We start from the raw sequence: 15,684 nt of genomic DNA on the forward strand, positions 1-15,684 counted from the left end.
AAATTATCAGGGGTACCCAAAGTTTTGCATGCCACTGGATATGCAAATTGCATCACACTATGTTACATAACAATCTTTATTTAGTTGAATTAATTTTAAAAAATTACAAAGAATGTAATAAAATCACCCAAAAAGGTTATTTTCCTGTTTTTGTTTCATTTCTTGGATGGAAAAGGACAAACATTTTGCTGAACAAATAAATTCATATGAAGAGAAATTATTGGACTAATGAGTGTTTAACATTTCTACATTTCAAACACTGAGTCAGAACCAGTGGTTAAAAGGCCTGAAGAATCCCACAGACTGACCTGCACATACTCAGGGTTCAGCAGTGATATTCATGCTGCTTGGATCAGACAGGCTCCTGGAAAAGGACTGGAGTGGATTGCTAGGATCCTCAGTGATGGTACCTATATCTCCTACTCTCAGTCAGTCAGAGGCCGGTTTACCATCTCCAGAGACAACAGCAGAAATCAGGTGTATCTGCAGATGAGCAGCTTGACAACTGAGGATTCAGCTGTTTATTATTGCAGGTGTATCTGCAGATGAGCAGCTTGACAACTGAGGATTCAGCTGTTTATTATTGTGCCCGAGAGCCACAGTGACACAAGAGGAAGAAACGCTGTACAAAAACTTTGCTTTTTGCAGTTTGTCAGCTTGTTAAAATAACGGCCTACATGTAAGTCAGCAATGAATTCAGATATTTATACACCCCCCCACCAAAAAAAAAAATTAATAATTCTAATTCTACAAAACAATAATAATAATTCTACAAAACATAGGGTGCATAATGTATTAAAGTGATTTTAAAAAAAAAGGTTTTTGTCAAATATCACTTTACTATAATTGAAACATTTATTAAATGTATTTATATAATTCATTTTTCTTCATTTACAGTCAAACTTATATAAAATGTAGTGAAAGCAAAAATAGTGAATTTCTCTCACTGTTTCAGTTTTCTTGTGTGAATAATAGAACTGTTCAGAAGACAACTTAGGAAGATTTGCACTTAAAAAAGTGACCTGAATTGCCATGGTGTTCTTGTACACTGAATATTGTGTTAAAAAATGTTCTCATTTAATAAAAAGTCAGTTGAGGGTGTGTTTCAAGATTGTGAATAATTATTAAAGGAAAGACTTCCTGGATTGTTTTTAAAGCAAAAACTGTTTTTTTTCTTCCCTTCATAAGTTCATAGAAACATCCACAGTTTTGATCAGTTTAAGCAATGAGTTTTCCAAGGTTGCATTGCATATGGAAATAACAAACTGCAATCAGAAATTTTGAATAATGGTTACATAATAGCTTTCAAATTATTTTTAGAACTTATCCACCCTTCTTTTATAACATGACTGAATCCTAATATGCAAAGTGAGCTTCCTCACAGGCTGATACAAAGACTGATATCATGCTGTCAGTTGCAAAAGAAGATGCGAAACTCTTATCAGACAACATGTTCTCTAAATAATAAACATAATTTGAATGCCACTGCCTGACTGCCTCTGGATTCATATTCAGCAGCTACATTATGAACTTTGTCTGGCAGGCTTCAGGAAAAGGACTAGAGTGGATTGCCATTATATACACAGGCAGTACTCATATATCTATTATTATTATAGTCAGTCCAGGGTAGATTCACCATCTTCGGAGATGGCTCCAGCAGTAAAGTCTATCTACAGATGGACAACCTGAAGACACTGCAGTTTATTATTGTGCCTGAAGAGACACAGTAAGAGACAGTAATGCATGAGTCACACAAAACAGGCTTCATCTATTTGCCATCAGCACAGTCTGGAACATTGATTTTTTTTTATCAAAGAAAAAGCCTTGTTTTGTAATATTAATCTTAAGAAATGCCAGATTAAATTTTCATGTGTAATGGACTCTAATGCTAAGTGATAATCTACCAATATTGTTCTTTTTTAAACACTGAAAAACACATTTACAGAATAAAATACTAGGTGGAGCCTATCCCAGCTGTCATACGGCAAGAAATAGGGTACACACTGTGCAGGTCAGGGCTAACACAGAGAGACAGACACCTATGGACAATTTAGAATCACCAGTTAACCCACTAACTGCATGTCTTTGGATTGTGGGAGGATACCGGAGTACCTGGAGAAAATCCATGCAGACACAGGGAGAACATGCAAACTCCACACAGAAAGGCCCGGGCCAAGGTGGATTCGAACCAAGGCCTTCTTGCTGTGAGGCAACGGTGCCCAAGAAGAAAAGTCTTGTATGTACTTTAGATAACATTGAGAACAGGGGAACATGTAATACAAATATAATGTATATTTTTGATTCCAGTAATGATAGGCTGCCACTTAGATACCAGCAAATGTAAATGAGTCATAACAAGCTGGGTTTTTCTATATATAATTAATTTACAACATTAATCTCTATGTACCTTTTATTGTAAGGTAAAGCCCTAACAATATCATCAAGATAAACCTAAGTTGACTGAAAGTGGGGAGAGAACAAAACTTCATTTAACTGGATGAAGCCTCCAGCAGAACCAGACTCAGGGAGGCTTTCTATCTGTAAAATCAGTTTGGATGAGCAGAATGCAAAGAAAAATAAAGTCAAATAATGACGATAAATATTACAATCCTAAACACTAGGCTGGTTGATAGGATGAGTTTAAAAACATGCAGAAGCAACAAATTCCTGGAGAAAGGTGCATGGAGAAAGATGACAGAGATGAATGAACAAACTATGAAAGTAAAATTAGGAAAAAAAAACTAGAAATATTTGAAAAAAAAGTGAAGAAACAGTGATGATCAGTGCAATAAGTGGATTTAGATGCACCTGTGATTGAACCGCTGGAACTGATCAGCAGGAGCTTTTCTGATGCCAGCAGAAACACTCATGGTGTATCTGAGGTTGTCCAGTTTGAGGTCAGAGGATTCTGCTGTTTCTTACTGTACCAAAGAGAACCACAGCTGAAGAAGCTTTTTAAAAAACATCCTGCCATCTATTTTCAGAACTCAAATGAGGCAGTGGATGATCAAAAACAAGGTTACACCTGATGAGACAGTTTGTCAGTACTTTGTTGTGAGTTTTAGTCACAGCCATCATGCTGGTACAATGAATGGAGTGAAAGATGTAATGTTATATATAAAATATGTGAATTATCATGACAAATGAATATGATCTCAATATTCATCAAAATTAATGTGATGATTATTTTGGACATAATCATGCAGCCTAAAAAAACCCAGATAGCGAGTACATGAACTCTATCTGGGTTTTAGATCACAGTGAAAACAAGAGAGTGCTTTAAAATGATCATAGAATTATAGAATAATGACATACATGTTCTAGGTTTTTGTTTTTCACTTGATGAAACTGTGGTATGATACTCGTTGTGCATTTATAAGATTAGAATAAGCTGAAATGTAACATGTTATTCAGAAATTTGTGTAAGATGAAGCATTTTCCTTTTTGAGGAGCTGATGCAAAGTTTTCGTCTTTGAATATGTGTTGCAGAAGATGCAGCATATATTCAGAATGAACTGAGCAGAGTTTATGGTTCTTTTTCTTATTCTGTTAATATGCTGTGGTGTTAATGAAAGAACATTACATTTGCAAACATAATGATAAACAAATTACAAGCTTGGAATATAGAAGCTAATCACATGTTTTTCTGGAGCTACTGGGAGTCAAAGACTGACTGAGTCTGAACCAGTACTACCAGGGTTCAGATTATGATAATGCTGGGATCAGATCAGTGAGAGCACAGTGACACAAGAGGAAGAAATACTACACAAAAACTTAGCACATCAAGCTAAAATGAACAATTTACATTTACAGAAATTAACTGCACTTCAATATCATAAACAATAAAACTGCAATGAAACAGGTTAACAGCAGTGACTCAAGTTATGTTAAATAAAATCTTTTTGATTTACTTTGTTCATGCTTTCACTGTACTGTGTACAATAAACTGCACAACTCAACAGCTCACATAACCTAATGATTGATTCTCTTTAAGATAAATCTGACCAAACTATTACCAACAGTGTAATGCATGTTTCTGTCATCATGTGACAGTTTAAATCTGTATGCAAAGTGAACTTCCTCCCAGTTTGTAATAAAGACTTGAAATCAGTCTGTCAGGTGCAGCAGACGAGAAGCTCCCATCAGATCATCTTCAGCACCAACATGTTCTCTGTAGCTCTGCTGCTGCTGGCAGCTGGATCCTGTGAGTGTCACTGAGGCAGAGACACTGACAGTATGAACACAGCACAGTGTTACTGTTGTTATAATTACATTCAACATGTTTTCTCCACAGGTGTGAAGTGTGAACAGCTGACACAGCCAGCCTCTGAGACTATACAGCCAGGTCAACGTCTGACCATCACCTGTCAGGTCTCTTATTCTGTGGGCAGCTGGTACACAGCTTGGATCAGACAGCCTGCAGGGAAAGGACTGGAGTGGATTGGGATGCGATATACTGGGGGCACTTACTTTAAAGATTCACTAAAGAACAAGTTCAGCATTGACTTAGACTCTTCCAACAACAGAGTGACCCTAAATGGACAGAATATGCAGCCTGAAGACTCTGCTGTGTATTACTGTGCCAGAGTGTCACAGTAACACAAACCATCAGCAGACCTGAACAAAAACCTCTGACTGCCTGAGCAGTTGTAACATGAAGCCACCAGAGGGGGCGCTCTAAGAGAGTGCTAACCCCCACACCACCTCGATGCCCGATGGAAAAAAAATCTAATGATAAATCAGAAAGAATTATTTCGTTTCTCTGTTTGTGGACATGTGTTTAAAATAATAATAAAAAAAAGAAGCATTGATGGTTAGACTCTAAAATAAGGAGTAAACAACTCGACAAAAGGAAAGCACACACGTGGACAATATATACACACCATAGAAACAGCTGACACAAATCACAGGTAAAAATACAAGGGAAGTATAACTAAATGAAAAATAGGAGAGACCAGAGACGGACTAAGTTTAAAGGAAACAACTGGACATGGAAACTGGAACACAGACACAGGGAGGGCAAGAGTTACAGAAACTCCTGGAACAAAAATAATCTTTACCAGCAGACACAAGACAGCAAAGGAAGGAGAAGAAAATCCAAGGATACAAATAAGTTATAACCAAGAACAAACTCAGGTATCCAAACTCAGAAGACCTGAGAATAAACATACAAAAACACAGAGAGAACTAAACAAGAAATCAAGATCATAGAACCAAACACAGATACATTATTAATAAGCTGGCACACAAGGATAGAAGACTGAGACAAAGACAACCCAGACACACAAAGGAGGCGGGGGTGCACAAGGACTCAGTTAATGATATGAACCAAAACCATGAACAAAAAAGATGAACTAAACAGGAAGATAAATAGAAAGAAACAAACCAGGAACAAAACAAAACTCAAACTACAAAGAACACAGGAAATTAAGGATCAACAGAAACAATAGATAAAGGAATCTGAAAGTCCCCAAACAGAAAAAACACTGAGTCAGACCCCACAATCATGACACAGGTTTCCAAAAACAAATGCTTAGACATAATGTCACTTTTCTAAATAATATATCCATTATGATGTTGTGACCAAAGGATAAATTTAAACAAATAAATTTTGCCTTTATAAGGATTGGGCTGCTTTACCTGAGAATAATTAATTAAGTAATCACATTTTGAATAATAACATAATTAGGTTATCAGTACTGTGAAAGATTTTGCATGAGCTGCAGTGTTGTTCTCTTTGAGAGGGAGGAGCTGATGCAAAGCTATGTTCTTATCTTCACATAAGTGTGACAGACTAAATCACAGAGGTACCCACTGTAGACTGGACAGAGATAAATGTTTTTCACCATGATCAGACTTCATATTTGGGTCTGTTTTCTCATTCTTTTTATTAACTTGGCTGGTAAGGATTATAAATTTACTTTCACCGGTGAAAAGGCAAATAAATTGTCTGCATCATAGCATCTAATGAGCTGTTTATCTGCAGGTACTGAGGGTCAAACACTGACTGAGTCTGAACCAGTGGTTAAAAGGCCTGGAGAATCCCACAGACTGACCTGCACATATTCAGGGTTTGGTGGCAATTACTGGAATGCTTGGATCAGACAGGCTGCTGGAAAAGGACTGGAATGGGTTGCTACTATCAGTGATACTAGCAGCATCTCCTACTCTCAGTCATTCAGAGGCCGGTTCACCATCTCCAGAGACAACAGCAAACAGCAGGTGTATCTGCAGATGAGCAGCTTGACAACTGAGGATTCTGCTGTTTATTATTGTGCTCGAGAGTCACAGTGACACAAGAGGAAGAAACTCTGTACAAAAACTCAGCACAGCAAACCAAATGGACAGAACATGCAGCCTGAAGACACTGCTGTGTATCACTGTGCCAGACGCCACAGTGATACAAAACATGAGTAAACCTGAACAAAAACCCTTCAGTGGTTTAACAGTTGTAACATGAAACCATCAGAGGAGGAGCCCTAAGACCACTGATGAATTCAAGAGTGTTTTTATTCAATAAAAAATAAATGGGGGAGGAAATGGCTTAAGACGGCTGCAAGCCCCGATGGTAGTAGCAACAAATAACACTCACAGCAGTTTAATGTCATTTATCATCTCCAGAGACAACAACAGAAAGCAGAAGGTGCTGCTGTTTATTATTATTATTATTGTCCTCAAGAATCACAGTGATGCTCTGACGTGAAACTAAGAGAAGGATTTTCTTTGTCTTCATCATCATCTATAAATTCACAGAAACACAGTCTCAATAAATGTTCTTGCTTTAGAGAGATTTTTATGAAGTTCTGCCATATAATAATTTCAAGATTAACAGAAAAAACATGTTTTTTTTTCAGTCAATAATACAGGTGTTAGTTGTTCCTTCAGGTCCCATTCAGAAGAAAGTTTGGATGTAGGTTTGTTTTTGTTTATTATCTGTTATGTAATAAATAATAAAGATATTTTTTGCTTTTATAAGATTTTTCTGAATAAATAAATATGGGATGTTGAAAGGTTATAAGAGATGAAGTGTGTTTGTGGACGATATCCAAATCCAAATCCAAATTTATTTATAGAGCACATTTAAAATAACAGAGTTAACCAAAGTGCTGTACATAGGAAAAATAAAATAAATACACCAAGCACACACACACACACACACACACATCTAAAATATAAAAAAACATTACAACAGCTCAGAGATAGCTCTCACTCCGATTTAAAGGCCAAGGAATAAAAATTAGTTTTAAGACGCACTTTAAAAGCATGCAGAGTAGAAGCTGACCTAACATAAAGGGGCAACTTGTTCCATAGTTTAGGGGCTATGGCTGAGAAAGCTCTGCCCCCCCCCTGTTCTTAAGCCTAGTTTTAGGAACACTGACAAGTAGCTGGTGACCTAGAGGGAACATAAGGGGTTAGGAGTTTGGTGAGGTATGATGGGGCCAGCCCATTTAGAGATTTAAAAACAAACAATAAGCTCTTAAAATCAATCCTAAAACGTACCAGAAGCCAGTGAAGGGAGGCCAGCACAGGGGAGATGTGCTCAGTTTTAGGAGTTCTAGTAAGAAGGCGAGCGGCTGCATTCTGGACCAATTGAAGGCGTGAAAGAGCAACGTACAGGGCGTTACAGTAGTCAAGCTGAGTAGAAATAAAAGTGTGTATAACTCTTTAAAAATTAGATGGACTTGTTCTTAGAAAGGAGCCTGAGCTGGTAAAAACCTGATCTCACCACAGAGTTTATCTGTTTCTCCAGTTTTAGATCACAGTCTATTTTCACACCAAGGTTATTTACCACGGGCCTTACATAAGATTACATTTGATTGATTTGAACCACTGTAGACTGGACAGAGACTCATTATTTTAAAAATGGACTGTCCTGGTTTTATCTTTGTCTTTCTTTTCCTGTCAGTTTACTGGGCTGGTAAGAACAGAACATGTATTTTGCAGAGAAATGATATGCTTGAAATACAGAAAGTAATTATGTGTTTATCTTTAGGTACTGAGGGTCAAACTCTGACTGAGTCTGAACCAGCCATTAAAAGACCCGGAGAATCCCACAGACTGACCTGTACAGGCTCTGGATTCACATTCAGCAGCTACCCTATGAACTGGGTCAGACAGGCTCCTGGAAAAGGGCTGGAGTGGATCGCCTTTATACACATAGGCAGTTCTAATATCTATTACTCCCAGTCAGTCCAGGGTAGATTTACCATCTCCAGAGATGACTCCAGCAGTAAAGTTTATCTACAGATGAACAGTCTGAAGACTGAGGACACAGCAGTTTATTACTGTGCCCAAAGAGCCACTGTGAGAAACAGTAACAGCAGAGTCGTACAAAAACTACTTCCTCTGTTTGTCATCAGCACAGGGAACAACAGAACAGAACCAAACAGAGAAAACAGCTAAAATGGCAAACACAGCTAACACTGGACATTATGAGCCCACATATTAACTTGTCTTTCATGTCTGCTTTGTTTGCATTAATAAAACTGAGGCATGCATAGAGAACCCAAAATAGAGCGATAATTAGGAAGGTGATATTTAGTTGGTGCATAGATGGAAGACAGTCTGTCACACCTTGCTGCTCTGTTGCTCTTGAGTTGGCCAGTGACTGGAGCATGGAGTGCACTCTCCTTCACCACTGAAGCAACAAGAGAGAAGTGAGACTTTCCTCCCTAACCTGGTGTTCGGTGGAGCAGGGTGCTTCATTTCTTGTTTAGGCAAAGAGAAAAAGGACTGGGGTGGGTTGTTACGATCAGTGATAGCAGCAGCAGCATTTCCTAAAGGCCGGTTTATCATCTCAGCAGACAACTGCAAGTAGCAAGTGTATTTGGAAATGTGCAGCTTGACAACACAGGATTCAGCTGTTCATTATTGTGCTAAAGAGCAACATCACACAAAAGGAAAAAACACTGTAGAAAAACAAAACATTAAACCAACTAGTGTCTCAAATGTCCCTGCACTGATGAGTAATGGCTAAATGAAAAAAAAAAAAAAGAAAAGGCGTCCATGACATGAAATCTGAGTTATGTATCTCAAAATTTTGATCTAAAATAAAATGCTGTTTCACTCGATTTATCTCAGTACAAAATGGCCACCAGAACATTTTGGTTTTCATTCTTTCTTTTTTTTTTTTTTTTTGAGCTGAATCAGTCTTTCAGAAATGATCAAAGAATATCAAAGGACTGTTTTCATGTGTCTTCAAAGATGTCAAACTGAATCTGCATATTGACGATATGATCACAGCATACTGACTGTTATTACAGTTATTGCAATTAACTTAAACACATTTTCCTCTACAGGTGGGAAGCATAATCAGCCTGAAAATTACAGTAACACAAATTATCAGCAGACCTGAACAAAAACCCTCAATGCATGTATTATACTTTTTACACAAAGGCACCAGCGGAGGAGCCCTCGCACTACTTTTAATTAAAAGAGTTCACTGAGATGCAGCTTTTATGACTCTATAAAGCATTGAACATGGGTACATAACATTAAACTAAATATTTATTATGATTATAGAAGAGATGTATGGAGTCAAATTTTTTTTTTGCTGAGATAGTGATAATTTACATCCATTTATAATTAAGTGACATAACATATGACAAAACATTGCAAAATTCTGGAAACATCTACATGATCTACATCAACCCAGTATTTGCACTAGAATTATCCAAGTGCCATTTACTGTAGGCAAACTCACTGTGATGTTAATGTTTACTAACTTCCAACTAATAACTAACTAGGTTCATGACCAATGCTGAGACACAACAGTTTTTATGGGATAATGAAACCTAATGGCTTTTTCAAAAATAGTATGTCATTAATACACTGTCTGTCAGTGTATTTAAAAGCTCTAATGTGGAAGAACCATCAGTTATTTTTGTCTAAAATCAGAAAATTAAAATAAAGAAAATTTGTTTTGTGTGTCATATTCATTCCACAGTGGTGGAAAACTAGTTACATAAAAAAAAATAATAATCCTACTGCTTCAGTTTTTATTTAGATTATTTTTATGTAAACAGTCACAAGTATTTCACAAGTTTCAAAAAACTTTGGTTTTGATTGTTGTAGAACTCCCAAAACGTTTGCCCATGGCTGTCTGTTGGCTCTGAGCGTCTCTCAAATGAGATTCAACACTTTGCTTCATCAGTTAAACGAAGGTAATAAAAAATAGAGTACTGGTGACCAAATGAATACAACCTAAACAAGCAAAAACTTAAATGTAATGTTCAGAAATTTGTAAGAGATGGACTAATTCTCTCTTTGAGGAGGAGGAGCTGATGCAAACTGATCTCCACCATCTTTGAATAATTTTGCTAGGATATAACAGAAACCGATTGACCAAAGCGACCGTAGATTTGGCAAAGAAATGGCTTTTATCATGGACCGACCTGACTTTATGGTTGTTGTTCTTATCCTGTCAGTTTACTGGGCTGGTGAGGACATTATATTACTTTGATAAAGACAAATGATATGCTTTAAGTACTGAATCTAATTATGTGACTGTTAATAGGTACTGATGGCCAAACACTGACTGAGTCTGAACCAGCGGTTAAAAGGCCTGGAGAATCCCACAGACTGACCTGCACATACTCAGGGTTCAGCAGTGATATTTATGCTGCTGCTTGGATCAGACAGGCTGCTGGAAAAGGACTGGAGTGGATTGCTTGGATCCGCTATGATAGCAATGAAATCTACTACTCTCAGTCAGTCAGAGGCCGGTTTACCATCTCCAGAGACAACAGCAGGCAGCAGGTGTATCTGCAGATGGGCAGCCTGAGGACTGAAAGCAGGCAGCAGGTGTATCTGCAGATGAGCAGCCTGAGGACTGAAGATTCTGCTGTTTATTATTGTGCTGGAGACCCACAGTGACACAAGAGGAAGAAACTCTGCACAAAAACTCAGCACATCAAGTGAAAATTAGATATTCACATTCATGGAACTGAACTGAAATTCAGCACCATCAGCAGATTGATAGAAACAATAAAATGCAAGGATGCATAAAAACATTAATTTATATTATATTAAATTGAATTAATTTGGTTTTATTTGTTTCATACTTCCACAGTAATTGGTACTTTACAATCTAGATATTAAAACTTTGTTTTTTCAATGCTATATTCCTGGATTAATAGCGACGTTAGTCACATGTCCAGACTCGAACTATGATGATAGGGTAATCAATAAAAATCAGTCAGTGATTATTTTGTGACTGATTATTCAGCCTGTAAGAAAATTTAGCAGAACCCCGTTGTTTCACAAATTTCACAATAAATTTCTGAAAATATTGGAAAAATTTCCTTACATTTGTATTAAAGTGTTATAAAGTATACATGCATCATTTGATACTATATTTGATACATACTGTATGCACCTAAACTAAACAACAGAATTCGACAGAATTAAAATGGGTATCAATAACAATTGGGCCGACTGAAGTGAAAGCAAAATTAAGTTTGCTCACCCCCCACCCCCCACCACCCCAAGTTCCAGAAAATACATTTAAGTCATCAACCTACTCAAGGAAACAACAAATCTGTTTCATTGGGAAATGTTTTTGTGATGCCTTGTTGGTCTTCAGTTTTGTATAAAATATTTTTTTGGTGCATGTATATGTGTAAATCTGAACACTTTCCTTTGCTTTGCCTGAATTGAGATTTTAAGGAACGAAAAAGACATTTAACACTATGTTTGTGTTTAAATGAATATTTTTTTTACTCTGCCAAAATGCTCATTTACTACTAGTACTTACTGCCAGAGGCTGATTTCTCTGTCAACGTCAATCAGTATGCAAAGCAAACTTCCTCACAGACTGATATAAGGACTGATATCAAGCTGTCGCTTGCAGAAAACAACCAGAACATCCAATCTGGCGACCTTCAGCACCAACATGTTCTCTGTAGCTCTGCTGCTGCTGCTGGCTGCTGGATCCTGTGAGTCTCATTGATACAGAGACACTGATGATCACAACACATTGACTGTTACTGTTATTACAATTGCATTCAACATGTTTTCTTTCACAGGTGTAAATTGTGAACAGCTGACACAGCCAGCCTCTGTGACTGTGCAACCAGGTCAGCGTCTGACCATCGCCTGTCAGGTTTCTTATTCTCTTGGCTCCTGGACAGCTTGGATCAGACAGCCTGCAGGGAAAATACTGGAGTGGATTGGGATGAAAGATACTGGGAGCTCTCACTATAAAGATTCACTAAAGAACAAGTTCAGCATTGACTTAGACACATCAAGCAAAACAGTGACTTTAAATGGACAGAACATGCAGCCTGAAGACTCTGCTGTGTATTACTGTGCCAGACGCCACAGTGATACAAAACATGAGTAAACCTGAACAAAAACCCTTCAGTGGTTTAACAGTTGTAACATGAAACCACCAGAGGAGGAGCCCTAAGGCCATCATGGAAGCATCATGGCCAGCAGGAAGAGGACCGGGCTAATCGTCAAGGAGCCATCAAATACTTTCATGCTCTTTTTGAAGGAGAAGAGGCCAAAGGCGAAGGCTGAATTCGACATCGTGGCTGTGAATGCAGTTGTGGGAGAGAGGGTAAGTGTGTAACTCTACATTGATTTATGAATCGTTAATGTTTTATGCTCATGCTTGCACGTGTTTACCAGCTGTCCTGTAGTTATGTGTAGTATCAGTGTAGATGCTGACAGTGTGTTCCCCTGCCCACAGTGGAAGTTGCTGTCGAAGGACCAACAGGCCAAATATTATAAGCAGGCTGAGGAGGAAAGAATGCTTCACACCCAACAGCATCCAGAGCCGTCCAGCAAAGACAACGTATGTCCAAAGTCCACATCACTGCATTGAAGCTGATGAAACTCTGTCACTGCACAGCTTGTGTCAGCTCATTATAAGTCTAATGTGTTTGTTTTTAGGTAAAAAGAGGAGGCGAGTCAGAGGTTCCACCTGCAGCAAAGGTAAGAGAAGATTTCTGGGAATCACAGTGATTTTTTCATGTGAAATATGATAAAGAAGACAAAAATTTAATCTTACTGTATCAGATCAAAAAGTGTAAATTCTGTGCATTTCAACAGATGATAAATATATTTGTGGAATATTTTTAAGCCCTCACTGAGACTTGTTAAGCAGTTTGAGTGCTACTGAACATTCAATTTAAAAGAAGAGAAACCTGCTCACTCAGACCTTCAGGTGAAGGTCAGGGTTATTACAGATGTTCAAACAACTGTAAATTTTACCACCATGATAAAACAACCGTCCTCCAAAACAATATAGCTGACGTACAAAAGCTCCTCATATCCTGAAGAACTGACCACGCAGTGGCCCTCATATCAAATGTCAGTTTATTCCATATTTCCATGGAATCAACCAAAAGCAAGCAGAGTCTAATGAGAATGTAACAAAACCACATTTAGGATTAGTTTTTTTTAAAACATTTTATTACCAGACAAATCTTTCAAATCATAAGAAAGTGCTTGAAGTCACATATATTGCATACTTCACTGTGATATTTTGCACTGTAAGTAAGTTCCAAAGACCATCAAACATTATGATGAAACTGGCTCTTATCAGAACTGCCCCAGGAAAAGAAAACCAAGAATTCCTTCTGTTGAACAGGATCATCAGAGTTTGAAGCCTCAGAAACCACAAGTTAACAGCACCCAAGATAAGAGCCCACCTAAATGCCTCATAGAGTTTAAACTTCAAAATCTTGTTTATTTTCCCACCAGTCTGCTACACAGACCAACGAAGGGTGGAAGTGCTCCTGTGATAAGCAAACTCCTGAAATTAAAGTTAAGCTTCATAACTGGATAGTTTTATTCAACATTAATGTCTCACTTGTTATAGTTGGAAATTAATCATTAGCTCAGCTGTATTCCTTGATGTTGAAATGTGTTACGCTTGTTTTAACAGCTTATTTTGAATTAAAGATTTAAAATTAAACCACAAAAAGGAGAAAAAGTTCGTTCTCCGTTTAACCAGCTGTTTTTACACAGCTGTGCTTCACACTCACGGTTGCTAGGCGACATGAGCTACACAGAGGTGATGGCAGGTGACGCTGATATGAAGGCTAGCTGCTCACTTCCGGCCTTTGTGGTGTTCGTGGGCTGTGAAAGACGTGGGCCGGGTCCTTCGCAGGATGCGGCCCCTAATTTGGACATTGTGCGTCGATATAATCTGTATGCCGGGAACTCGCGCACTGAGAAACGTTCCACGGTGCAAAGTGCGATTAAAATGCGTTAAAATTTTTAACGCGTTAATTTCCCCGTAATTAATTAATCGAAATTAACGCGTTAAAGTCCCACCCCTAATATATATATATATATATATATATATATATATATATATATATATATATATATATTTATATATTTATATATATATATATATATATATATATTTATATATTTATATAAATTTTTTAGATTTATTTTTATATTTTTATACTTATATGTAAATATAAATATACATACCATACCTTACATACAATACCGTACATACCGTACATATCTTACCGTACAAACCATACCGTATGTACCATACCTTACATATATTATAAATATTTAGATATTTATATTTTTATATTTATATATATATATATATATATATATAAATTTTTTAGATTTATTTTTATATTTTTATACATATATGTAAATATAAATATACATACCATTCCTTACATACAATACCGTACATATCTTACCGTACATACCATACTGTACCTACCATACGTACCGTACATTCCATACCATACATACCGTACGTACCATACCTTACATATATTATAAAAGTTTAGATATTTATATTTTTTATATTTATATATATATATATATATATATATATATATATATATATATATATATATATAAATTTTTTAGATTTATTTACCGTACATATCTTACCGTACATACCATACTGTACCTACCGTATGTACCGTACATTCCATACCACACATACCGTATGTATGGCACATACCGTACAAACCACACCATACCTTCCGTACATACGTACAGTCCACAACATACATACCATATGTACGTACAGTATGTACCATACCGTACAAAAATATTATTAAAAATACAGTATGGTATATACTGTATTTTTATTCATATTTTTATATTTATATAAATATAAAATATAAATTAAAAATATATATTTACAATTAATATTTTTAATTTTTATATATTTATTTATATTTTATTTTTCATATATTTATACATTAATAAATATATATAGAAATATATTAAAACATACCATACGTACCATACCGTACACACATACCATACGTACCATACCTTACATATAAATTTTTAGATATTTATATTTTTTATATTTTATATTTTAATAGATACATAGAAATATAAATATACATACCGTATGTACTATACGTACCTCACATACAATACCGTACAGACCGCACGTATCTTACCGTACATACCATACTGTACCTACCATACGTACCGTACATTCCATACCATACATACCGTATGTACCATACCGTACAAACCATACCGTATGTACCATACCTTACATATATTATAAATATTTAGATATTTATATTTTTTATATTTATATATATATATATATATATATATATATAAATTTTTTAGATTTATTTTTTATATTTTTATACATATATTTAAATATAAATATACATACCATACCTTACATACAATACCGTACATATCTTACCGTACATACCA

At 36.3% G+C, this 15,684-nt stretch overlaps 1 protein-coding gene and 1 gene segment (V, D, J or C); both read left to right on the plus strand.

The window, feature by feature from the left end:
* LOC115783986 (serine/threonine-protein kinase pim-1-like) overlaps positions 1-15,684 on the plus strand; it is a 1,015,907-nt gene that overhangs the window by 861,046 nt on the left and 139,177 nt on the right. The window lies entirely within an intron of this gene.
* LOC115784011 (Ig heavy chain V region 5A-like) lies at positions 4,142-4,599 on the plus strand. The segment is given in 2 exon segments: positions 4,142-4,204; positions 4,295-4,599. Coding segments are annotated over 2 exon segments (345 nt in total).

This window comes from Archocentrus centrarchus, chromosome 8 (assembly GCF_007364275.1).
Source record: "Archocentrus centrarchus isolate MPI-CPG fArcCen1 chromosome 8, fArcCen1, whole genome shotgun sequence".
In the NCBI taxonomy this organism is placed as follows: Eukaryota; Metazoa; Chordata; class Actinopteri; order Cichliformes; family Cichlidae; genus Archocentrus; species Archocentrus centrarchus.